This window comes from Oryx dammah, unplaced genomic scaffold (genome assembly GCF_014754425.2).
Source record: "Oryx dammah isolate SB20612 unplaced genomic scaffold, SCBI_Odam_1.1 HiC_scaffold_26, whole genome shotgun sequence".
NCBI lineage: Eukaryota > Metazoa > Chordata > Mammalia > Artiodactyla > Bovidae > Oryx > Oryx dammah.
Window position 1 is genome coordinate 26,475,540 of NW_024070210.1, and position 27,218 is coordinate 26,502,757.

At 41.8% G+C, this 27,218-nt stretch overlaps 1 protein-coding gene across 1 annotated transcript in view; it reads left to right on the forward strand.

Annotated features, from left to right (window-relative positions):
• The window catches only part of ESR2 (estrogen receptor 2), a 50,124-nt gene extending 23,119 nt beyond the window's left edge, over positions 1 to 27,005 (forward strand). The window contains exons 6-8 of the mRNA XM_040226278.1: positions 1,820 to 1,953; positions 18,892 to 19,072; positions 21,554 to 27,005. Coding sequence (XP_040082212.1) covers positions 1,820 to 1,953; positions 18,892 to 19,072; positions 21,554 to 21,740 — 502 coding nt within the window. The 3' untranslated portion in view covers positions 21,741 to 27,005. The remainder of the gene's footprint in view (positions 1 to 1,819; positions 1,954 to 18,891; positions 19,073 to 21,553) is intronic.
• The last annotated feature ends 213 nt before the right edge of the window (positions 27,006 to 27,218 follow it).

A 27,218-nucleotide genomic window follows, 5' to 3' on the forward strand; every position in this document is an offset into this window, starting at 1 on the left:
TATGGTCTTGGGCTCAGGTGACAGCTTCTGCAAAATAGGATTAATTTCAGAGGAGCCCTCTTATGCTACTTGGGGAAGTAGACGTGTGTGTGTGTGTACGCATATGTGCCTGTGACTTCTCTGAGTTTCACAAAAGAGTAAAGAGCCACACTACTTAACTGTCAGTGCAGGACTTGTTGGACTTTTTGCTTTTGGCCCCAGAGATATTTTAAAACTAACTTTTCTCAGTATCAAATGTCGTTAAACCCATCAATTACGGTTTCCAATAACCCATTATCCTAGGCAGAGTGATTTGGTGATTGGCTTGAGGGGCATTCAGTGAATAAGTATTCCCTGTGCCTCTGCTGTGTTCAGGGCATGCATGTCCTTACTGGACAGTTGCAGCAAGCTGCCTGGGAAAGGCCAGAGCAGGGGAGGGCTGGGGTTTCCTATAGGCTTTGGCATCTTTGGCTCTGATTCTCCAAATTGGCTTTTCCCTTAGAAGTGACTTCTAAGGGGCATGATATTTTATCATTTAAATTGTACATTTTCAGAATTTCTAGACTGGTTGCTGAAGATACTATGCTTGTTTGCTAAAGTGTGCATTTGCGTACTTGTAACTTTGTATAGTGAGTTTGCAGGAATGTGCAGGATACTGGTGAGTGGCCATCATAGCACCAAATAGGAAAGACTTTACCAATTTGGTGGCACCCACTGGTGTCAGTTCACTGAACTCTACAGAGGCCCTTTCTCCAAACACCACCGTCACTGGAAATGTCCTGGGTTGAGATTGGAGGAAGGATGAGGGACTAGCCAGTTCTTTGAAGATCTCAGGTCCCCTTCAGGGGCTGCTCCAGAGACTGAAAATGAAACTTTCATGATTTCACTTTTACCACAGCTGCCCTTTGCTGTGTACTGCAGGCTTTTAGAAGCAAATGAAACTTTCATGACAAAATCATCTAACTGCTTGCTTGTCAAGGACTTATAATAGTTCTATGACTGATGATAATGCACGTATTTGGTGGGGGAGCAGTGAGGTGGAATAATATGTGTCTGGCTGGAGTGAATTGAAGCTGGTATTTTCTTGATGCAGTTCAAGTAATTTACTTCAAAAGTATGCTTATACAGTTCATTTCCATAAGGAGTGCTCAAAAGAATTTTGATTATATGGTCCAATGTTTGTCTAAAGCTTTTGCTTCAAAATAATCTTTGACAAGTCAAAATTACTACCTTTCTACCTTTCTTTCTTGATTCTGATCTTCTATAATTTTGATTTCTTTGTATGTCATAGTAGCTTTTATTCAAACTACATTTAAATGTCTGTTCATTGCCCCACCAGTTTCTAACTGACCACCAGGATGTGAGAGTTAAGCTCTAAATATAAAGTGTTATTTCTTTTTGGAATATTTGCTTCTGTTATGTTCAGTCTTTTCTCATTAATACTTTAGAGTCTTTTGATGAGAACATGAACTGTCTCTTTTTAGTAAAATATGTCATATTTTGAGGGTTGGCTGAAATAGTTTAGATTGAAAATAATAAACAGAAATGGTATTCTTTTAAGAAAACATTTGGTGAGCAGGTAGAAGGAAAATGTACTTCCAGTGCACACTGTTGCCTAAATAGTATTTATTCAAATATTTGGTTCAGGGACTTATAGAAAATGCCCTGTCTTCCTTATATAAAAATTATTCTGGTAATTTCATATTTCTGCGTGTGCTCTCATTACTACCTTTTTAAAGGGTGTACCAGATGAAATTTGAGATTAAAAAGAAAATACTCCTTACTTTTGATGGTTACCTGAAGCTATATGTTTCTTACATTTCCAAATGGACTTTTGTAGGGATGAAGGGAAATGTGTTGAAGGAATTCTAGAAATCTTTGACATGCTCCTGGCAACGACTTCAAGGTTTCGTGAGTTAAAACTCCAACACAAAGAATATCTCTGTGTCAAGGCCATGATCCTCCTCAACTCCAGTAAGTAACCACACAGCTGGGCCATGTTTTATGGGGGAGAGATGCTGTTTCTAGAGTCGGCATGGTATTTTATTTAAAAAGGGGAAAATGGCTTTCTTTCTGACTTCTCTGTTTCATTTATAGGGATTTAAACTGTACTTAACTTTTGGTAATTTGAATATAAATTATTCATTAGGTGAATTACTGGTGGTAATTTATTTATTTATATTTTATATTTTTTATTTTACTTTTCAATTCTGTATTGGTTTTGCCATACATTGACATGGATCCACCACGGGTTTGGGAACGCATGTACACCCATGGTGGTCATTTAAAAAGTGGCTCAAGCCACTCTACCGGAAAAGGAAAAAATGAACTTTAAAATGTTTATCTTGCATCATTTGGTGTGTTTTTGACAATCTGATTTATTTTATTGTGGTGTAACTGACATATTGGGCTTCCCAGGTGACTCAGTGGCAAAGAATCTGCCCGACAATGCAGGAGATGGCAGGAGGCTCAGGTTTGATCCATGGGTCACGAAGATCCCCTGGAGGAGGAAATGGCAACTCCAATATTTTTTTTTTTTTAAGTAAAGATGCTTCAGTATTCTTGCCTCAGAAATTCCATGGACAGAGGAGCCTGGTGGGCTGCCGTCCATGGGGTCACAAAGAGTCAGACAGAACTTAGTGACTAAGTACCCACACAATTGACGTAACATGATATTATTTAACACGTACAACATAAATGATTTGAATTTGTATAATTGAGAGATGATCACATTAAGTGTGTATGTCAATTCCAATCTCCCAATTTATCTCCCTCCCCCCATAATGTAAGTTCGTTTTCTACATCTGTGACTCTATTTCTGTTTTGAATTAATAAGTTCATTTGTATCATTTTTTAAGATTTCACATATAAGCAATTTAATATTTGTCTTTCTCTGGATGAGAGGATGAGATGGCTGGATGGCATCACTGACTCGATGGACATGAGTTTGAGTGAACTCCGGGAGATGGTGATGGACAGGGAGGCCTGGCATGCTGCAATTCACGGGGTCGCAAAGAGTCAAACACGACTGAGCGACTGAACTGAACTGAACTTACTTTACTTAGTATGATAATCCATGTTGTTGTAAATGGTGTTATTTTGTTCTTTTTAGTGGCTGAGTAATATTCTGTTGTATATGTGCACCACTTCTTCTTTATCCATTTATCTGTAGATGGACATCTAGGTTGTTTCCATGTCTTAGCTATTGTAAATAGTGCTGCAATGAACATTGGGGTTGCATGTGTTTGTCTGAATTATGGTTTTCTCCAGATATGTGCCCAAGAGTGGAATTACAGGATCATATGTTAGTTCTATTTTTATTTTTTAATGAACCTCTGTACTGTTCTCCAGTACAGATGCTATAGCAATTTATATTTGCAGCAACAGTGTAGGAGAGTTTCCTTTTCTCCACACTCTCTCCAGCATTTATTATTTGTAGACTTTTTGATGATGGCCTTTCTGACTAGTGTGAGGTGATACTTCATTGTAGTTTTGATTTGGATTTCTCTGATAATTAGTGGTGTTGAGCATCTTTTCATGTGCTTTCTGGCCATCTATATGTCTTCTTTGGAGAAATGTCTGTTTATATATTCTGTTCATTTTTCAGTTGGGCTGTTTGTTTTTCTTTGATATTGAGCTTCATGAACTGCTTGTATATCTTGGAGATTAATCCCTTGTTGGTTGCTTCATTTGCAAATGTTTTCTCCCATTCTGTGGGTTGTCTTTTTGTTTATGGTTTCCTTTGATGTGCAGAAGCTTTTAGGTTTAATTTGGCCCAAATTAAATTTAAATAAACAAATTTATTTTTGCTTTTATTTTCGTTACTCTAGGAGGCGAATCAAAAGAGATATTGCTGGGATTTATGTCAGAGAATGTTCTGCTTAGGGCTTCCCAGGTGGTGCTAGTGGTAAAGAACCCACCTGCAGTTCAGGAGACTGAAGAGATGTAGGTTTGATCCCTGTGTCAGGAAGGCCCCCTGGAGAAAGGCATGCCAATCCACTTCAGTATTCTTGCCTGGAGAGTCCCATGAACAGAGGAGCCTGGTGGGCTGCAGTCCAGTCACAAAGAGTTGGACATGACTTAGCATGAACGCATGTGTTCTGCTTATATTTTCCTCCAAGAGTTTTATAGTTTCCAGCCTTACATATAGGTCTTTGATCCATTTCAAATTTATTTTTGTGTATGGTGTTCGGAAGTGTCCTAATTTCATTTTTTTACATGTAGCTGTCCAGTTTTCCAGCACCACTATTGAAGATACTGTCTTTCCTCCATTGTATTTTCTTGCCTCCTTTGTCATGGATTAGTTGACCATAAGTCCCTGAGTTTATTTCTGGGCTTTCTATCTTGTTTCATTGATCTACATTTCTGTTTTGTGTCAATACCATACTATTTGATTGCTGTGGCTTTGTAGTGTAGTTTGAGGTCAGGGAGTCTGATTCCTCTAGCTTTGTTTTGCTTTCTCAGGATTTCTTTGGTTATTCAGGGTGTTTTGTGTTTCTGTATAAATTTTGGAATTTTTTTGTTCCAGTTCTGTGAAAAATGTCATTGGTAATTTGATAGGGATTACCTTGGGTCATTTTGACAGTATTGATTCTTACAATACAAGAATCCTTCTATATGGATAGTTGTGCCATGCTTAGTTGCTCAGTTGTGTCCGACTCTGTGACCCTGTGGACTGTAGCTCGCCAGGCTCTCAGTCCATGGGGATTCTCCAGGAAAGAATACTGGAATGGGTTGCTACGCCTTCCTCCAGGGTATCTTCCCAACCCAGGGTTAGAACCCAGGTCTCCTGCATTGCAAGCGGATTCTTTACCATCTGGGCCACCAGGGAAGCCCATGGATACTGGAGGGAGTAGCCTCTCTCTTCTCCAGGGGATCTTCCTGACCCAGGAATCGAACCGGGGTCTCCTGCATTGCAGACAGATTCCCTGCAGCTGAGTACCAGGGAATCTCTATGGATAGTTACTTTCATAAAAAAAAAAAAAAATTTTGAAAAGTACTAAGCCCTAGTATTTTATTGTTATATTCAGTTGATTTAAACTTACTCTATCAGTTGCTGTAAGAGTTTCCAAATGCTTACCCTCAATTTTTACTTCTCTCTTTGTGTACCAGTAACAGGTCATACTTTGTGTAACTCTGGTATTGAACAGGAAGTATTGTCTGGGAAATAATTGGATCATGGTACAGGGACAGGGTGAGGGGAGGAAGTTAGGTCTTAAAGGAGGGGAGAGGGGGAATGAAGAAGAAATTTGAAGGTCATGTGAAGCTCAGAAACCCTGAAGACAACTTTGGGTACTTCCTTGTTGGGTCTCAATCTGGCCTTACTTAAAAGACAAGACATTTCGCCTGCACCCAATGCACTCTATGCCATATCTAGAAAACAAACATTTGTGAGTAGAAATAGTAAATTGGTGGACAAGTGAAAATTGTAGGGGAAGTCAAGAAAACTGCTAAATGTTTTGGGGCTTTTATCACTTTCTTGACATTGACTGTTACCATTCACCTTCTATAGAATAATTTGAGGACGTGGCTTACATCAGTGATTAAGTTGATGTGCATGTAGGTAATGACCAAGTGGGACCTTTGAAACTGATTCTGGAAGGAAATCAGCTTTTTCAGATCTTGTCTTTGAATCTACCTACTTATATTATCTCAAATGTTTGCTGTTGTTTGTCTCTGTTAAAGGGAAGATTTCCTTGGAAAGTTCATTTGTACCTTGGCACAAGAAGATTATCAAATGCCAAATTATGGGACTTCTGTCACTTGCAGAAATAACTTAGGACTCTCTTCTGTGTAGCAGAGTGCTCCTTGGAAAGCAGTTGTTTCTTGTTAGAACACTTTGATGTGTAAAGGCTTCTGTTCAGCGAGACTCCTTACAGACATTTTAGCCTCTGAGACATCATATTGTGTTTTTAGGAAGCTAGAAGCATCATCTGTGCAAATGGGAAAGATTGAGGCTGCGGCGTTCCTCCTACAGCATCTCACAGAGCTGCCATGTGGAGGGAATTACAGAGGGTGAGGCAGGCATGTGATGTAATTATCACTCATGGTGGTAAATGGGTAGAATTTGTTTACAGTAAACCCAAATTTAAGAAATCTTCTTTTAAAAATTTTTTTGGCCTGGTGGTCAAAACAGCTTTCAAAGTGAATATATTCTTTTTTTTTTTTTAAGCTGTGCCACATGGCATGTGGGATCTTCATTCCCTGACCAGTGATCAAACCTGTGTCCCCGGCAGGGGAAGCACAGTCTAACCTCTGGATCATCAAGAAAGTCCCAAAAGTGAATTTATTCTGTTCAGCATTACTATTCAGAAAATGGGGTTCTCATTCTATTGGAAAATTTCCACTGTTAGGAGAGGTCTTTGCTAGATTTTAAGCATTTCAAGTTACAGGCTATTTTTCCTTTTGATTATTTATAACATTAACTTGAAAACAAATACAGGGACAGAATCCACTTAGGCACCTTAAATTTAAGAAACCCTACAGAATATATAAAACAGACATAGGCCACAAAGGACAGTGATTCCCAAGAGAGGAGATACAAAATGAGTCCTTTGATCGATCAGTTTACTGCCTAGAGCCAGTTTCCAGGTTGTAACACAGGGAGAAGTGACCCAAGTGGACACCAGGGGTCTTCCTGAACTGAGGGGACAGAGTTGTGATTTTGGGGAGGCTAAGGCAGCTAGGATTTGCAGGGGACAGTACTGGCGAGGAAAGAGCTGGCCAGAGAGGCTTTCGAGATCTGCAGAGGGTTCCTTCCAGGTCTTCAGCTGAACATCAATTTCATGCTTACTATGATAATAACTAAGGACAGGGAAAGAATCATCAGAAAGAAGGAGGCAGAACAACCCCTGGAAGTTCACACAGGGCCAGGAATAGTTCATGTTCTCACCAGCCACAGGGAAAAACCTTGAGCTCTACTGGATGTTGGCTGTAGTACTCAGAAAGGTGTTGTTTCAGGAGTGAGGTAACACGAGCCCTAGAATTAAGGCTGCTCTGGTCCTACCAAATGAAACTGAAAAGCAGGTCTGAAGGATCAAACTATTGCCAAGTAACTTAACTGCACCCAAGAATAAAGCGCCAGACAATTTAAAGGAATAGAAGAATATACAACACCTAACAGGGTAAATCAATCAAATGTTGGCAGGCATGCAAAGAAGCAGAAGATGTGACCTAAAAGGAGGGAAATGACAATAACTGGAAAAGATGCCAGATGATGCAGATGATAAAATTGTCAACAAGGACATTAAAACAATTAGGATAACTATATTCTTCATTTCTGAGGAGTACTAGAGAGGAAAAAGCTGGCCAGAGAGGCTTTCAAAGTCTGCAGAGGGTCCCCTTTAGGTCTTCAGCTGAATATCAATTTTGTGCTTATTGCAATACTAACCAAGGAGGGAGCAAGAATCACCAGAAAGAGGAAAGCATGAACAGGTTGGAAGAGATAGAAAATATGAAACACACTCAAACTGAATTTCTTTTTTTTTTTTTTGGCTTTTATTTATTTTTTAAAATTTATTTATTTTTTATTTTACTTTACAATTCTGTATTGGTTTTGCCATACATTGACACAAACTGAATTTCTAGATGTGAAAGTATGTTTAGATGGATTTACATCCTAGGAAGATCCCCTGGAGAAGGGAAAGGCTACCCACTCCAGTATTCTGGCCTGGAGAATTCCATGGACTGTATAATTCATGGGGTCACAAAGAGTCAGACACGACTGAACAACTTTCACTTTTACATCTGATTAGGCATCGCAGAAGAAAAAAAATAGTGGATGTTAAGCGATAGCAATAGAAACTATCAAAAAAGAATGGAAAGAAGAAAAGTTTTGAAAAATGAACAGATTATTAGGAAGCTATGGGACAACTACAGTTATTAATATACATGAATTTGGAGTCCCTGAAAGCAGAGGGGTAAAAAAATACTTGAAACAATGGTTGAAATTTTTTGAAATTTAAGGAAAATTATAAACACACTAGGATTTCCTTTTCCTAAAGGAAAATCAGTTGGATTGATTTTCTGAATATTCATTGGAAAGACCGATGCTGAAGCTGAAGCTCCAGTACTTTGGCCACCTGATGCAAAGAGCCAACTCATTGGAAAAGACCCTGATGCTGGGAAAGATTGAAGGCAAAAGGAAAAGAGGGTGGCAGATGATGAGATGGTTAGATAGCATCACTGACTCAATGGACATGAATCTGAGCAAATCAGGGAGACAGTGAAGGACAGGGAAGCCTGGTGTGCTGCAGTCCATGGGGGTACAAAGAGTTGGACATGACTTAGTGACTGAACAACAATAAACACACAAATCCAAGAAGCTTGATGCATCCAAAGAACAGGAAACATGAAGAAAACCACACTAAGGCACATCATTTTCAAGTTGCTTAAAATCAGTGATAAAGAGAAGAATCTTAAAAGCAACTAGAGAATAAAGATATTACATACAGAGGAACAAAGAAGATGACAGCAAATTTCTGTTCTGATGCAAGTGAATGGGGCAAGGGAGCAGTATTTTCAAAGTACTTTTAGAAAAAAATTGTTAAAGTAGAATTCCTTTTAGTATACATGCTGCCAAAGCAAGCACTAAAGTAGAATTCCTTACACAATGAGAATGCTTTTCAAAACACGAAGGCAGGGGACTTCCCTGTCAGCCCAGTGGTTAAGACTTTGTCTTCCAGTGCAGGGAGTATGGGTTTAATCCCAGGTCAGGCAGCTAAGATCCCATATGCCTCACAGCCAAAAAACCAAAACATAGAAATGAAAGAAATATCGTAACAAATGTAATAAAAACTTTAAAAAAATGGCCCACATAAAAAGAAAAATCTAAAAAAATGAAGGCAAAATAAAAACTAAAATTAAAATATTTTCAGACATACAAAAACTCAAAGTATTCATCACTAGCATTATATTAGTGGAAGTCTTTCAAGCAGGAGGAAAATGATACCAGATATAAATATGGATCCATGCAAAGGAGTAAAGAGGTCCTGCAGATGATAACAATGTTGGTAAATATAAATATAATGAATTTATCTTATTATTTAAGACTCTTTACTTTAATTTAAAAGATAATCTAATGTTTATAGCAAAAAAAAAAACAAAAACCACCCCATATATTGTGGGTTTATATAGAAGTAAAAGAGATGACAAGACCACAAAAGGATAGAACAGATGGAACTGTAGTGTGGTGTAAGGTTTTTATTTTGCACATGAAGTACTATAGTAGTACTTGAAGGTAAACTGTAGTAAGTTAAAATGTATATCACAAACCCAAATGCAACCATGAAAATAACACGAGAATTAGAGCTAACACCAACAATAGTGATAAAATGGGACCATAAAAATTAGCCAAAAAGAAGCAAAAAAGGCAGTATAAAGCATAGATAGGACAAATAGAAAACAATAAACAAGATGGTAAATTCTTAATTAATCCTAACAATAATTATATTAAACCTCAATTAAAAAAACATTTTCAGACTGGATAAACAGCACAACTGTTTACTACTAACTAGAAGCTCATTTAAAGATAGAAGTTAATGGTAAAGGATGGGGAAAGATATTACATTCTAAGACTAATTATCAAGAGAAAGCTGGAGTGGCTATATTAATGTTAGAAAAAAGTAAATTTTAGAGCAAAATTCCTAGGAATAAAGAAGTTATTTTCTAATGATAAATGAGTCAGTTTGTCAAAAAGATGTAAATACCCTAAGCATTTATGCACCAAATAAGAGAACCTCAAACATTATGAAGTAAAGTCTGATAAAACTGCAGGGATGGGACTTCCCTGGTGGTCCAGTAGTTAAGAATCTGCCTTCCATTACAGGGGACACAGGTTTGATCCATGGTCTGGGAACTAAAATCCTACCTGCCATGGGGCAACTAAGCCCAACTAAAGAGCCCGTGTGCTGCAACCACTGAGCCTGCGCCTCACAACTGGAGAAGCGCCCACACTCCACAAGACCCAGTGCAGCCAAAAGAAACAAATAAAAAGAAAACTCATCAAAATTTAAAAAAAAATAACAGGGAGAAATGAACAAATCCTTTATTATAGTTGGATATTAATACCCCTTAATAATCAATAGAACAAGTAGAAAATCAGCAAGTATAGAGAAGACTTGAATAACACTGCCAGCCAACTTTACCTAATTGACATTTTAAAAGCACTCAACTCCCAAACAGCAGAAGACACATTTTTTGTAAGTGTTCATTGAATATTTACCAGGATAGACCATATTCGGAACCATTAAACAAATCTGAATATATTTAAAAGAATTTAACTCATACAAAGTATTTTCTTTGACACTATGGAACTAAATTAGAAATTAGAAAGATCTTGGAAAACTTCCAAACACTTGGAAACCAAATAACATATATCTAAATAATCTGTAGATCACAGGAAAAATAATCAAAATTAGCATTTTGAACTAGCTGAAATAAAAGTAGAACACAGCCAAATTTGGGGGTTGCAATTTACTCAACAGTTGAGGGAAATTTATAGCATTCAAGGCTCATATTCCAATAAAAGGAACCTCTCAAAATTTTTCTTGTTTCCTGAGGTAAGCTTATATTGCTATAAACTTCCTTCTTAGAATTATTTTTGTGGCATTCTATAGATTTCAAATCATGTGTTTCCATTTTCATTTGTCTCCAGGTATATTTTTATTTCCTCTTTGATTTCTTCAGTGACCCATTGATTTTTTAGTAGTAGCTGTTTGGACTCCATGTGTTTGTGTTTTTTATAGTTTTTTTTCTTGTTATTGATTTCTAGTCTCACAATGTTATAGCCAAAAGATGTTTGATGTAATTTGAATTTTCTTAAATTTATTAACACTGTTTTCTGGCCTAGCCTGTGATCCATCCTGGAGAATGTTCTATGTGTATTTGAAGAGAACATATATTCTGGTACTTATGTACACCAATGTTCACTGAGGGCTTACCTAGTGGCTCAGTGGTAAAGAATCCGCCTGCCAATGAAGGAGACATGGATTCAATCCCTGGGTTGGAAAGATCCCCTGGAGAAAGAAATGGCAACTTACCCCAGTATTGTTGCCTGGGAAATCCCATGGACAGAGGAGTCTGGCAGGCTATAGTCCATGGGGTCCCAAAAGAGTCAGACACAACTTAGTGACAAAACAAAATAAACGTTCACTGGAGCCTTATTTACAATGGCCAAGATATCAAAGCAACCTAAGTGTCCATCAATAGATAAGTGAATTAAAAAATGTTTAAGGGATTCCTGCCCACAGTAGTAGGTATAATGGTCATCTGAGTTAAATTCACCCATTCCAGTCCATTTTAGTTCACTGATTCCTAGAATGTCGACGTTCACTCTTGCCATCTCCTGTTTGACCACTTGCAATTTGCCTTGATTCATGGACCTGACATTCCAGGTTCCTATGTAATATTGCTCTTTAAAGCATTGGATCTTGCTTCTATCACCAGTCACATCCACAGCTGGGTATTGTTTTTGCTTTGGCTCCATCCCTTCATTCTTTCTGAAGTTATTTCTCCACTGAACTCCAATAGAATCCAATAGTATATAACAAATGTGATTTTTCCAAGGAATACAAGGGTTCTTTAACATTTGAAAATCGATCAGCATAATTTACCATGTTAACAGAGTAATTAATGAAAAATCACATGATTTTTCCAGGAAGTGCAAAGAAAGCATTTAACAAAATCTGTGATTCATGGGGTCGCAAAGAGTTGGACACGACTGAGCAACTGAACTGAACTGAACTGATGCCCATTCTTGCTAAAAACTCTCAACAAACTAGTAAATGGGAAGAAATTTCCTTAACCCAATCAAGGGCATTAATGAAAAACCTACAGCTAATGCTATACTTGTTATCAGGAACAAGGCAAGAATATCCACTGTCATGAATTCTGTTCAGTGTTTTACTGGAAGTTTCAGTGCCACAGGCAAGAAAAGACGTAGAAGTACATCCATCAACATTATAGAGGTAGAAGTAAAACTCTGTATTTGAAAACATGATAATCTGTGTAGAAAATTGTGTCTGTGCTCAGTCGCACAGTTGTTTCTGACCCTGTGTGACCCCATCCGTGGTCTGTAGCCTGCAAGCCTCCTCTGTTGAGGGAATTTTCCAGGCAGAATACTCGAGTGGGTTGCCATTTCCTACTCTAGGGGATCTTCCTGACCCAGGGATCAAACCCAGGTCTCTTGCGTCGCCACATTGGCAGGCAGATTCTTTACCATCTTTCTACCCATGTGAAAAGTATTAGTAAGAGTTTACAAAAAAGTGAGTTTAACAGGATTGAAGGATATTGGTGGTGGTTTAGTCGTTAAGTCGTGTCCAACTCTTGTGATCCCATGGACTGTTCCCGCCAGGCTCCTGTGTCCATGGAATTCTCCAGGCAAGAATACTGGAGTGGGTTGTCATTTCCTTCTTCAGGGGATCTTCTCGATCGAGGAATTGAACCCGGGTCTCCTGCATTGTAGGATATAGGGGAAATATATAAAAAATAACTTTATCTCTATATGGTAGCAATGAACAATTGGTATTTGAAATTAAAAATCAATACCATTTATAATAGCATAAACATTATGAAACCTTAGGATAAATTTGACAAAAGATGTGAAACTGCACACTGAAAACTGTAAAACATTGCAGAGAGAAATTAAAGAAATTCTAAATAAGTGGGGACAGACATTAATGGGTTAGCAGATTCAGTATGTTAAGAGGTCAGACCTCCTCACAAATAATCTCTAAATTCAACTTGATCCCAAGAAAATCTTAGTGGTAATGAACTAGATACATTGCTTTTGGTCTAGAATAAGGTTATACATGAGAAGAGTTGACTCATTGGCAAAGACTCTGATGCTGGGAGGGATTGAGGGCAGGAGGAAAAGGGGACAACAGAGGATGAGATGGCTGGATGGCATCACCGACTCGATGGACATGAGTTTGAGTGAACTCCGGGAGTTGGTGATGGACAGGGAGGCCTGGCGTGCTGCAATTCATGTGGTCGCAAAGAGTCGGACATGACTGAGCGACTGAACTGAAGGTTATACACTCTTACAGTTAATGAGGTGTCTGATCCTTACCAAGCTTAGGAGAAGTACATGTTCCTCTCTGTGGGGAGAGATGGGATGAGGACAGTACCACCTGGACTTCCCTCTCAGCAATCTTCCTCCACCATGCAGAGGTAAGATGTGTGAGCGCCTAGAATTGCTGCGTTACATATACTCAGTCTTTGATGTGGCTTCTGAAACTCAGAGACGAGAGCAATGTTGCATTTAACACAAACTGTTAAAATATTGTTAAGGTGTTTTAGAAACTTGAAGGTGTTATGTGAGTGTTGTGGTTAACGTAATATCCAAATTAAGAGTCCTGGGACCAGCCATTCATCATCCAGAAACCTGAAAACTAGAGAAGTCCTCTCTACTGAATCTAGGAAACACAGTGGAATCAATCTGCAGATAAAAAGTCTTTTGAAATATTTAAAATTAGGAATAAGATCTATTTATCTAAATAATTTTAGGACTTATCAAGCTTTTGTAACTTTTTATTACGAAGTTTTCATATGGATGAAACTTTTCATTAAATGAAAGAAATAGTTAGAACCTGTTTATCCTATTTTGCATAAACAGGATTTTCTTATTTTACATAAAGAAAATTTTTAAGAGATATCAACTCAAGCTCTGGTTCACTCATGACATGGGTGGATAGAGAAGGCCATGGCATGAAAGGATCCACAGAAGGACACTGCTGAGGTTGGATGGGTCTTCTCTTCTTGATGGAGAACATGGGCGCAGAGCACTGTGGTCATCAGCCTGCTGGGGCCATATCACTGTCATCTTTCAACACCAGTCCATGCTCATGGTGCTGGGTGGGGAGGTGGTGATAGAGGAGACGGTTGTATCTTGTTGTTCAGTCACTAAGTTGTGTCCAGCTCTTTGTGACCCTGTTGACTGCAGCACATCAGACTTCCCTGTCCTTTACCCTGTCCTGAAGTTTGTTCAGACTCAGGTCCATTGAGTCAGTGATGCCATCCAACCATCTCATCCTCTGTCACCTCCTTCTCCTCCTTCCCTAAACCTTACCTAGCATCAGGGTCTTTTCCAATGAGTGGGCTCTTAGCATCAGGTGGCCAAAGTATTGGAGCTTCAGCATCAGTCCTTCCAGTGAATATTCAGGATTGATTTCCTTTAGGATTGACTGGTTTGATCTCCTTGCTGTCCAAGAGAATCTCAAGAGTCTTCTCCAGCACCATAGTTTGAAAGCTTCAATTCTTCAGCACTCAGCCTTCTTTATGGTACAACTCTCACATCCATACATGACTACTGGAAGAACCATAGTTCTGACTAGATGGACCTTTGTTGGCAAAGTAATGTCTCTGCTTTTTAAAATGCTGTCTAGGTTGGTCATCGGAGAAGGCAATGGCACCCCAATCCAGTACTCTTGCCTGGAAAATCCCACAGACAGAGGAGCCTGGTGGGCTGCAGTCCATGGGGTCGCTAAGAGTCGGACACGACTGAGTGACTTCACTTTCACTTTTCCTTTCATGCATTGGAGAAGGAAATGGCAACCCACTCCAGTGTTCTTGCCTGGAGAATCCCAGGGGTGGGCTGCTGTCTCTGGGGTTGCACAGAGTCGGACATGACTGAAGCGACTTAGCAGGTTGGTCATAGCTTTGCTTCCAAGGAGCAAGTGTCTTTATTTTCATGGCTGCAGCCACTGTCCACAGTGATTTTGGACCCCCCCCAAAAAAATCTGTCACTGTTTTCCACTTTTCTCCCATCTATTTGCCATGAAGTGATGGGACCAGATGCCTCCCGAAAGCCAGAACATTTTTCCTTTGGTCAGTGTTCTGAAAGTTTTATTAAACACTTTATCTGTTCGGATTTATTTGCTTTTGGTCAAGGTGAGCTTATATCTTCATCCTTTGAACCCTAAGGATGTGGCAAATGTTGGGGGAGGGGGGTTGCCCAGCTCTCCCCATGTGCTGCTCAGAATGTCAGCAGGTGGGCTGGTGGAAGGAGCACACAGCTGTTCCCAGGCGATAAAGAGGAGAGGAAATTGTGTCCTTGACTTTATTTTATTTTCCTTGGTATGTGTGTGGTGTTGTGCCAAGATCTTGACTTTTTTTCTGTATTTCTTTAGTTTTAGGAAAAGTAATTTGATTCTAAAATGAAATCTGATGTTTTTACTCTTAGGGGCTGGAGGGGATTAATTCTTGCCATTTCTTCTGTGTCTGGGCAGTGAGTGTCCTGGGGGTGGGGGCTTTGGGTCTTGTCCCTTGCCCCTCCCAGGGCCTGCCACTTAGCAATTACTGTGTACATACATTTTGATGAGTCAGAGCATACATGAATGTCCAAAGTGCAGGCACAGCATTGCTGACTGAAGAGAGAGTCAGGCAGCAAGGTCGCTATTCTGCAGCCTTTAGTTCCTTCCCAGGATGATTTTACATAGGTTAATCTTTCTGTATGTAAAATCTTTCCCGTGTATAAAATTGATATAGCACATGCCTTTACAAAACCGCAGGGACTCCTATCCCCAAACCCCTCATCAGTGATGGACCCTGAGCCCTGTGTCGAGCTGTACTGGCTCCACAGCCTGTAGAAAATCCAGGGCTCACCCTTGGCAGTGACTGCTTGCTCATTTATGAAGAACATGACCCAGTAGCCAACACAGGTTATTTGACGGGAGCCTTGGTCAGACATAGGGAGGTACTGAGGAGCTTTCTTTTTTGTGTGTTTAAAATTTTTGGTCTCCTTTGGGTCTTTGTTGTTGCCACAGCTTTCTCTAGTTGTGGCAGTTGGGCTTTGCATTGCAGTGGCTTCTCGTTGCAGGGCATGGGTGCTAGGGTGCATGGGCTCAGTAGCTGTGGCACGCAGGCTTAGTTGTCCTGTGAGGTGAAAGTGGCTCAGTTGTATCTGACTCTTTGTGACTCCATGAACTGTAGCCCATCGGGCTCCTCTGTCTGTGGAATTCTCCAGACAAGAATACTAGAGTGGGTAACCATTCCCTTCTCCAGGGGATCGTCCCAACCCAGGGATCAAACTGGGGTCTCCTGCTTTGGCAGGTAGATTCTTTACCATCTGAGCCACCAGGGAAGGCTAGTTGCCATGTAGGATGTGGAATCTTCCCGGACCAGAGCTCAAACCCATGTCCACCCACTATATTGGCCGATGGACTTTTAATCGCTGGACACCAGGGTGTCCTGAGTTTAAAGTGTAGCATCATCTCAAGCATACATTCAGTGGTTTTTAGCATATCTATAAGCTTGTGCCCCTGGTGGCTCTGAGGGTAAAGAATATGCCTGCAATGCAGGAGACCAGGATTCAATCTCTGGGTGGAGAAGATCCTCTGGCGAAGGGAATGGCAACCCACTCCAGTATTCTTGCCTGGGAAATCCCATGGACAGAGAAGCCTGGTGGGCTGCAGTCCGTGGGAGTCACAAAAGAGTCAGACACAACTTAGTGACTAAACAACAAAAAATATTCCATTATATGGATGTATATTTTGTTTATCCATTTGTCAGTTGATGGACATTTGGGGGTATTTCCACTTTTAGGCTATTATGAGTAATATTGCTATGAACATTTGTATAGTAGCCAAGTATTTTTGCATTTTCACTTTTTGTCACTTTAGACCAACATATGTACAAGTACACAATTTTGACTCCTTTTAGAATCCAGAGATAAGATTTATTTATGTCAGTAGAAATACATGGAGCAGAATAAGCTAAAAAGAGTAGTTACAAGAAAGCAATTGTTAATGCAGCCAGGGTCAATTTTAAGGCAGTTAAGCTTAAAATAGTTTTTGCTATATTTTCCTTTAGTTAATAATTTTCTATGTATGTACCAAAAATATGCATTAATATGCATATTTATCATTTCAACTATAAAGGTGTGATTGACTAGAAGTTTGAATCTATGTAAATTCATGTAATTCTTCCATGCCAGTCTTTGCAGTCCATGGTGGGGATAGAATGGCCTACAAATGGACAGGGGCTGTGCCCCCACAGCACTTATGTCCAGTCTTGCTGAGGGCCAGAGCATGTGTATGAGGACTTCTAGCCTGTGGCACAATGTGGTGCCCTCTGCTGGGAGAGCACGTGGCGTCTTGGGAGCGTCAGCTTCTACAGGGACGTTCATAACCAGTAGTTGTGGTACACGGAATGTATGGAATCTAGAGGAGGAATGGATGCAGATAAGCTGGAGGAGGGGGTGTGGAACGGAGGAGGTGGAATGGAGGAGGGGAGGGAAGGAAGGGCGGGTCTAAGCTGAACGTTCAGCGTGGTCAGTGCATCAGCTACGGTTCAAGTTGAGGCATGCTGGGAACTGAAGATGAAAAGAGCAGAGAGGCCTGGTACCCTGATAATGGCATTAAGTGGTTTGGACTCTACCCCAAGAGCTGAGAAGTCATTGAAGGGTGCTTCGTGATCTACATTTTCCATTTTGGTTACTCAAGGGCATGTTGGGTGAGGGTGGGGGCAGTAAGAGGGCAGGTCATCTGCCGTGAGGGACAGTGGGAGACTTGAGGACGCGGAGGAGTCAGGAAGAGTCACTGTGGGGAACAAGGTGAGCAGGTGGCTTGGAGCAGCAGCTTCTGGGCCAAAGATGAGTATCTTAAATCTGCATCGTGAGACATCATGGAGGGACATGCCCCCAGGGATGTGGTAAAGCACTGCACTGGCATGATTGTGGTTCAGTATGTCCCTTGCCTTAACTGAACTGGGTTGAACTGAGTTGAACTGAGGTGCCTTAATTGAACTGAAAATGCCAATGAAAGTAGAGAACAGAAGCTTCCAAAACAAACTCTGTGGATGATCCTTTGTTCTCATCGCAGTCAAAAGTCAGCAGCTCCCCTGTTGATTTCATGTATTTGCTATTTATTCTTTGAAATCCAAAGCCTGGAAGAGAAGCTAATTACTTCCCTGTTGCCCAAAATCAAAAAGTCAGGGTTGGTAGGGGAGGGGGATGGTAGGGGCAAGGATACACAACTGAGCAGTTGTTTTGTAACTTTCAGATGCCAGGTAATTCAGTTCCTAGAGTCAAAGGGGAATTAAACACCCCACCAGGAAGGAACGGGGAGGTGACCTACCTCCTGAGGTAGTTGTGGGGAGCTCAGGACTCAAGTGCTTGTGAGCTTTGCTCAGCGAGGAGCTGAGGCTGGAAGAACCAGGTGACTGGTCAGGGGCCAGAGAGCAAGAGATGGTGAATATAAAGTAGGTCTATCTTATTGCAAATCGGTGGTCTTCCTGCTCCACCAAAGCGTCACCCGAAGTGAAATGCTGAGAGTCTGGACAGAGGTGAGGTGGCAGTGGCCCTGCCATGTACGGGGTGGGTGGCTGCCTAGCAGTGGTGATTAGTTTGTAAACTCCCCTTAGATCAGTGGCCCTCCTAGGGCCTAAGAGTTGGATTAACCTCACTTTCCTGGCCATCTCCATATGGGTATTGTTGCTGCAGCTGAGAGGTACCATGCCATGGTTTGAGGCAGCTGGATACATTTCCTACTGTGGCATGGCCACACTTATGGGCCTGGCAGCCCTCTGAGAGGCTGCTGAGTCTGCCTGCATTCAGCCAGCTTTCCCTTCTAGCTCAGTGATGGGCTAGCTCTTGGGGGAATAGACAGCATACAGAAGTGAAGCCATGCTTTTAAGGTTTCACCAGACACGCAGATGTCAGAACAGCTGAGACCACCTTGGCCTCCCTCCTGGAGAACGTAGAGGGAAGATCTCCTGGAGGAAGGCATGACAACCCACTCCAGTATTCTTGCCTGGAGAATCTCATGGGCAGAGAGGCCTGGCAGGCTATAGTCCATATGATCACACAGAGTCAGACGTGACTGAAACAGCTTAGCACACACATGCCTAATGGCTGAGCACATGACTTCTGTTTTCTCAGGGCAATGACCCTTGGCTTTTTAATTCTTTGTCTAGGTATGTACCCTTCAACTACAGCACCCCAGGAGGCTGACAGTGGCCGGAAGCTGACTCACCTGCTGAATGCCGTGACGGACGCTCTGGTCTGGGTGATTGCCAAGAGCGGCATGTCCTCCCAGCAGCAGTCCATGCGCCTGGCTAACCTGCTGATGCTCCTGTCTCATGTCAGGCATGCCAGGTACAATCCCTGCTCCACTGGGTGTGTGGTGGGAGGGAGAGTGCAGATGCTCACAGAAGGGTGAAGAGCTTTGGAAAAAGGGTTTTGCAAGTTCAAGATGGATAAGGTAGAATTGCCACCTTTAAGGGAAAATGAACTCCTGAAAGGGAAGGCGGGCATCATCACTATACATGCTGATGGCCCGTATAGGATGTGGTCATTATAGCAGCTTTATAGTGTCTTGTTACCCTGGCCAAGCTCGCTCTACTTGCCGCAAGATAGACGGCAAGAGATGAGGTGTTGAGGTAGGGAATACAACTTTAGGCTGACCAAGAAAATGCCGTCTAATGTCTCAAAATAACCATCTTTTGAGGGTCTGGATGCCAGGTTCTTTTAGAGATCAGAGGTGGGGGGAGACGAGGAAACAAAGTAAAAAGACCATTAATCTTGCAAATATCTCCTAGGATGCAAACCTCAGGCAGGGCATGTGTTAGTGTCTTCCTTCCTGCCGCCTACAGGTGGACAGGGTCCTGAAAAAATACACTTTAGTAAGTCAAGCAGAGGGGCAGGATGGTCATCATGTGTGATTATAATAACAAAAGCAACAGAAAGCAAGTCAAAGGAACAGTTCCAACATGGAGCCAGAATTGGCTTTTCCCTGCAACATTGTGCTGGCTTATCTGGTTTTTAGTTGCTGGGGATTTTAGCTTGTTTATGGATTCTGAAAGGGAAGTTAGTTCCTCCCCTAAAGTGAGCTGCCCCGTCTTCCTGAACTACACAGGGCTGGGGTCCTGAGGTGTTTTCTTAAAGAGGTTAAACCCAGCTTCTCTAGATCAGCTCTGGGGCTGGTGATCTGGGGCGATCACAAAGGCTTCCCTAAGAGTTGTCCTTTTCTTGCTATAGAAAAGGATATTATATATCCTTGCAACACATCCCCTGCCCAAGGTTTCCCATTCTAGGAGATTAGTGGCCTTTTTATTTTTGCTTCCCCATCTCCCCCTACCTTTGATCTATAAAAGAACCTGGCATCCAGACCCTTGTAAGATGGTTATTTTGAGACATTAGTCTGCCATCCTCTTGGTCAGCCTAAAGTTGTATTCCCTCCCTCAACACCTTGTCTCTTGCCGTCTATCATGCGGCAAGGAGAGCGAGCTTGGGCTTAACAAGACGCCATAAAGCGGCTATGACAACCACATTCTATAAGAGCCATCAGTGTGTGTACTGATGATGCCCGCCTTTCCTTTCAGGAGATCATTTTCCCTTCAAGGTGGCAAGTCTACCTTATCCATCTTGCAATATATCAGGATACTAAGAGAACTAGTGAGCCGTGTAGGTGCATGGGTAGAGTGTATCCAGGAAATGGACATTGTGTGTGCTTAAGGAGGGAGATGGTGTCTGATGGTGGCTTCATGCTGGTGCCATGAGGCTCAGTGCTGGCCATCACCCAGGAGGAGGGTGGGGTGCTGGGGCTGGAGGAGAGGGGAAGGGGAAGGAAGGTAAATGCTCCCTTGAGGAGGCGGAAAGTCTAGGGGTGGTGAGAAAAGACAACACACACCAAGGATTTTAACAAGGGGGAGGAAGTGGAAATGAGCTCTGCTCCGTTTACTCTTTAATGATTACTCAGCACACGACCATTTACAGAGCAGAAACAGTCCATCCTCATTAATCACAGATTCTCTACTTGTGAATTTGCCTGCTTGCTAAACTGTATTTGTAACCTCCAAATCAATACTCATGGTGCTTTTGAGGTCATTTGAGGACATGAGCAGACTGGCAGAAAATTTGAGTTACCCACACTTATGTTCCCAGTGGAGGTCATACCAGGTGCTGCTTGCTCTGCCTTCTCATTTCTGCTCTCAGAGTGTAAACAAGGGTGTGTTATATGGTCTATTTAGTACCTTGTTTTGGCATTTTGTGCTTTGTTGGAGATTTCATAGTCTAAAAAGGATCCCCAAGAATAGTGCTAAAGTACTGTCTAGATCCTAAGTGCAAGAAGCCTGTGATGTGCTTACAGAGAAAATGCATGTTAGATAAGTTTCATTCAGGCATGAATTTTAGTGCTACAGGCTGTGAATGAAATGTTAATGAATCAATGATTCATGTCAAATAAGGCCCTTTAAGCAATAACTCAGAAGAAACAAGATTATGTATTAATGGGCTGATGAAAATGTTGGGACCAGGATCTCTCAGAACCTAACCCTTATTTCTCCCAGTAGCAATGGTTCAGTGTTTTCAAAGACCATGAAAATGTACCTGTGGTGTTCAGAGACCCCATCACACTAGGGGTCAAGTTGTTGGGGTGGGTGGTGGGACACCATCGTCAACAGGACATTGGCTTCATCCTCACCTGCAGATCGTTGGAGGAGCCAGAGGCATAGAGCAGAGGGCTGGGGGTCGTGCTGGGGTGAAGGTGAGGACCAGCTCCATGGGGGAGAGTTGGGGAGATGTCAGGCTTCCTGTGGCTGCTTCAGGAAGGAACCTCGGCCCCTTTTGTCTCTCCAGTAACAAGGGCATGGAACACCTGCTCAACATGAAGTGCAAAAACGTGGTGCCCGTCTACGATCTGCTGCTGGAGATGCTGAACGCCCACACACTTCGCAGCAGCAAGCCTTTGGTCACAGGGTCTGAGCGCAACCTGGCGGAGGACAGTGAGAGCAAGGAGGGCTCCCAGAAACCCCAGGCTCAGTGACGCCCAGCCCCGAGCTGTGGTCAGGCTGCAGAGAAGGTCAGAGGCTGAAGCGTGAACTCCAGCACGAACCACGAGCCCCGTCAGAAGGGGGCGGGCTTCCTTGGCTTTCTGCTACGTGCTCCTTCCTGTGGCTCCTCGATGCCATCCTTCCCCGACCTCCCCATCTCCTGGGAGTCAGGGTGCAAAAGCCAGTACTCCTTGTCATCAGGGGGCAGAGTCTGAGTACAAGGTTTCTGTCTGGCTTGGCCTCATGGGGTCTCATTGTGGTCACTCCATTACTTCCCATCTCCCTCCCACTCTTTGGAAAATATCTTAGGGATTTTGGAGTGGAGGAAACTGACTTGAAAGGGCTGTCAGGGAGAAAGGGGAGAAAATGTACGACACGCACAGAAGGGGACTAACCTTTTCTGTGCCACTTAAGCTGCCCTTTGATTCCTTTGTGTGCTGCCTTCTGGACCACTTGATTGTAGGATTGAAAACCACAATGACCATCAGCTAACTGGCCTGTGAGGATGGATGGTCATACATTGCAATGATTCTATCCAAGGCCAGAGGGAACGTGACCTAGGAAGCCAGTGGTCAGGCTGAGGTGGGAGCCACATTCTTCCCCCAAGACCTTGCTGCCACCTTCCTGCAGGTTCACCCCTGTTGGTTTGCATTCAGAGAGCCTGTGAATTATTTGGGGTGTGTGTGTGTGTGTTTTCACCTCCATGGAGAAGACATGTGGAGATGTAAGTACTCTGCTCCTGAGAATTGCCTTTCTTAAAACTCTTGTGTCCCAAGGAGTTCAGCATGTGTGCTGGAGAAAGGACCAGTGTTTGCAGGAATGGGGTTTCTCCTGTGGGTGTGGGTCACAGCCACCATGCTTCCCTGGGGCAGCCACAACTGCCACATCAGCCACCCAGGGGAGACAGGAACACTGCAGGCTGTGTGTGTGTGAGGTGTGCTGATCCACAGGATGAATAGCTACATACACGTCAGCATTAGCGTGTCAGGTTCAAGGTCAAACTGTATAGACAGGATGAGCACACCACTTGAACAAGATTGTGAGCTCTATTAGAAAAGAGAGAGAGTTAGGGTAATTATTTATAGCAAGAAAAAAGGCTTTTATACCCTAGGGCTCTTTTAAAATATTTTCTTATCAGAACATTTATATGGTGGGTTGGGTGAAATAAAAACTTAGTAAAATATTAGTTCTTATTCCAAGTGGAACATAAATAGGACACAATGATAAAGCACCTCTGAAATTACAATTTTAACTCATTTTTAAAAAATTTAAGTTTTCATACAAATTTTCAGGAGCTTAGTGAATGCATAAAGCAAGTTTACGTCTATACTTTGGAAGAGAGCAATTAGATAATCATATGTGATTTTTGTGATGTTTTTAAAAATTACCTTGTAATAGGAGATTAAACACTTTTTCTTTTTGAAGACAGTAAATACAGGATGTGCTCACTACAGTAAATCTAAGTCATTAGGAAGATTACATCCAATAACATAAGGTTGGTTTCCACCAGTGTGATCTGGAATAATTGTTAATTTTGATATTGATGCAGCTTTACTAAAAATGTTGAGCAGAGCTGAATCAGAAACACTTGATCATGTACCAAGAACAGTGTTGTCAATATTCTGAGGGGATTTGAAATTATTCTTAGTGACTCAGTGTTGCAGCTTTAGTACAGCAGATACTTCAGATTTTATAGGAACCAGGGAACCAGTGTTTTTTAGGTCAATTTTCTTTCTTTCCAGTCGGCTTAGGACCCCCTATGGCAAACAAGGTGACGGAGGCTAGAGAGTGGGAAGTGGGAGGCAAAGAAGGCAGTTATTTGAAGAACAATGATTTGCTGATGAATTTCTCTTAATTGTATTTATAAAAAGACGACCAGTTTGAAAAAAAAAAATTAAAAAAACAACGAATAATACAGAATGAGGTTCAAGCCACCACCCCATGACTGCATAGTGAAGTTTTTCAGGCCGGATTTTGACGCCAAGGAAGGCATCCGATTGGTCTCGGGTGTCCAAGCACCTGTCTGTGTCAAACCCTGTGTCACCCACATGGCGGTTGCTGTCATGAAAACTCCTTCAGTGCCCACTGCCCACCTCCCACAAACACTCCTGTATGCTGCTTGAGGTTGCTTGTTTCACTGCATTTGGATTTAGCCTGTGAGGAGGATGTTAACACTTTTGGTCATTTCTTCTTGGCTGTGGTCTCACCTGGTATGCTGGGGATACAGGTGAGTCAGTCCAACCCAAAGGCTGCCCTGGTGCAAGGCTGTCTCTCAGACTGGCATCTAGGCCAAGCAGGCAGTTGAGATAATATGGTATGTCTTTTAAAGGTGTTCTTTGTTTTGTTTTGAATACCCTAGGGCCCTTTCCCCTTTTCAGATGTAGTATGTACATCTGTTCCCAGTCACTCCAAATTCTTCCTGTGAGGATTGCAAACTGAAAAATCAGGCTGCTGTTTTTATGGGTTTTGAGTAAACCCTCTATGTTCATTTTAAAGATGAGCCATTTCTCTTAAATAGTGCTTTCTCTTAAATGTCTTCTATTTGGAGGGTATCTAATCACCCAGAGTGTTTCCCTGGTGGCTCAGACTGTAAAGAATCTGCCCGCAATGCGGGAGACCTGAGTTCAATCCCTGGATAGGGAAGATTCCCTGGAGGAGGAAATGGCAACCCACTCCACTATTCCTGCCTGGGAAATCCCATGGACAGAGGAGCCTGGCGGGTTATAGTCCATGGGGTCACAAAGAGTCAGACATGACTGGGCAACTGACACCAACCACCCAAATGGTCCATGGGCAACTTAAAATTCTCCCATAGCTAAGCACAGATTTCAGTGTTTCCAAGTTCAGTTTTTAAAAGGAATTAACTAGGGAGAATAGGACCTGTGACAACTGTAAATAAGAATTAACTGAGTATTGGGGAAAAAAAAATTACCCACCCAACTACATCTTATGTCTTACGGAAAAGGGATGCTCAGCTTTGCCTTAGATTCGTATGGTGAGATTCCTTTCCTCCACTTTGATCATTTAATGTGAGAAACTTACTTGTGGGAGATAAGTGAGATTTGAGCTAAATTCCAAAAACGTGTGTCTAATATAGGAATCATATAGACACATTTTAATAAAATAATTAACATGGAATGTTCTTAATACAGAAAACACAGTGTTCATGACAGTGTTCACGCAGGTTCCCAGGAGAGCTGGCAGCCCCTGAAGAGCACCCTCATGGCCCCCCTGGGAGAATGCACCGAGAGTTGTCGTCGTTCTGACTCTCTCTCCCTCTGCCCTTACCGCATCCTCTCTGTCTGGCCTCGGGCCTCTCACATGCTCAGTGTCCACCAGGACTAACTACAAAGGAGTCAACCCTAAAATAATTTTGAACGGATTTTTCTTCAAAAATTGTGGTAGGAACAGAAAATTAAGTTGTCAGCTTAAAAACATTTCTGGAGGGTCTTAACTGTATTAAAAAATAATGCAAATTCAACAAAAGCTCTTCAGTGAGACAGTCTTTATCTGGGTTCCTTCCTTTGCTAACTCAACTGGAAGGGCAATTATTGTTAGTTTCATAAAAAAAATTTATTAGTTCCCAATTCTTGGCAGAACTATATAATATATATATATAAGCTAAGTTGAAGCAATTCTAGAATGTTCTAGCATGTGAAAACAGTTTGGTTATTTTAATCTGCTAAGAAACTTGCATATATTTTTTTTTCAAATTCAAAGGTGAACCTTCAGTTTCTAGTCTATTTTGAAACCAAACATTTTTATATAAGATTTGACACATTTCTTTAAGCTGCTAAAAAGTCTTAAAAGGACATTATAAAGGTTATATGAAGGAAATGATAAAAATACATTAATACCTAAAAATAGTATTTGTGGAACAGGGATTGTGTGCCAGACGCAGCGCTCAGTGCCTCATACATTCATATTTAATCCCCATACTAACTGCTGTTACCCCAGTTTTCTGGCTGTGGAAACTAGAGTTCTAAGCAGATTTTGCTCAAAGTCATATAGGGAGTAAGTGACAGAGCTGAACATAGGCAGTTGAAGTTCCAGTGCCGAAAGTAATCATTGCAACTTTAAAAAACTAAGGGAAAAATATTTTTAGACTGCAGAATCCATTTGTCAAATGCAGTCTGACATGTGTGGCTACTCTGGTTTCAAAGTGGGGCCTGCTTGTGGCCTCATTTCCAGAACACCCCTGTAGACAAGGAGCTTAGTCCCATCTTTTATACATGTGTAAAGCCCAGAGGGGTACACAGACCTGCCCAAGATCATACAACTACTTATGGCAGAACTTGGACCCGAATTCAGGTCTTCAGCCTGCCTGGCGAGTGCCGCTCCTGCTATAGACTTGCTTCCACAGGAGTCTGCTGCGTGAGCGGGGCCTTGGTGCATGGAGCAGAGACGGTTATGTTGTGGTTCCTTCTACTGTACCATCTACCTTCTCCATGTAAAATGGGGTCTGTACAAAGCTTTATAGAATAACAGCTCTGGAAACAGGTGGGAAAAAAAGATGAATTCTCTCATCCCTGCTCCCATCCTGGGCTTCTAAGCTCGTGGGCAGCACTGTTGTCACTTCCTCCTGTCTGCTCCCATTCCCTAGATGTATTGCTGTGAGGTAGATTCCCTGGAAACTTACCTGTGTAGAATTCACACCTTTCAGGCACCAATGCTTCCTCACTGAGTCTGGTCTACTGCAGCACTTGAACGCGTGCATTTATTCGTATAGCTCTCCAAGTTGCTGGAACTTTAGCTCCCGTGGCAGCTGGAAGATGTGCATTCTCTGCAGTGTTATCCTTATAACCCTTTTCGTTGAATTGGAATCGAGGATCCTTTTTCTTTTTTTTGAATGCTTATTTACTTGTGGGGCCAATCAGTGTGATGGGATGGTGGGCTTCCTTTAAGGGAAGGACCGAGGTCTGATGATGCTAGCCCCCTCTCTCTGTGCTGGGTGTCTAAGTGCTATGACTGTAGGTCCTGTAACTGTGTCATCTGATGATCCTGTGTACCTCCAAGCCCGCTATAATTTACGATTTTTTTTTTTTCCAGATGAATGCTTTGTACCATTAAGCAGGCTTTTAATTATGGGCCTTTTGGCAAATGAATGTTTGCTGTTGTGTGAAAGCAGATTTTGGTATCTGCTTTCCATTCCTCCAGGTATGATTTTTTTCTTTGTTGTGTGCCTTTAATGTCTATGGAACTGTTGCAGAAAGAAGTTTAATGTGACATAAGCTAAATAAAGTGGTTTTTTTTTCATAGTTTTGGTTTTAGAAATGTATTTGTTGGGAATATAAGAACTTTCGATAATTAGGCTAAGTTCTCAGTGTTCCCAATCTATTCTGAATTCTATTCTAAGTTTGCAGAGCTCTTTAAGAATTTGATGAAAATCAGACCTTCCGGGGAAAAGGCACATAAACAAAATGCTTGCATATTGAGTTAAGAATCTCTGACTTAACCTTGAAGACTTTTTA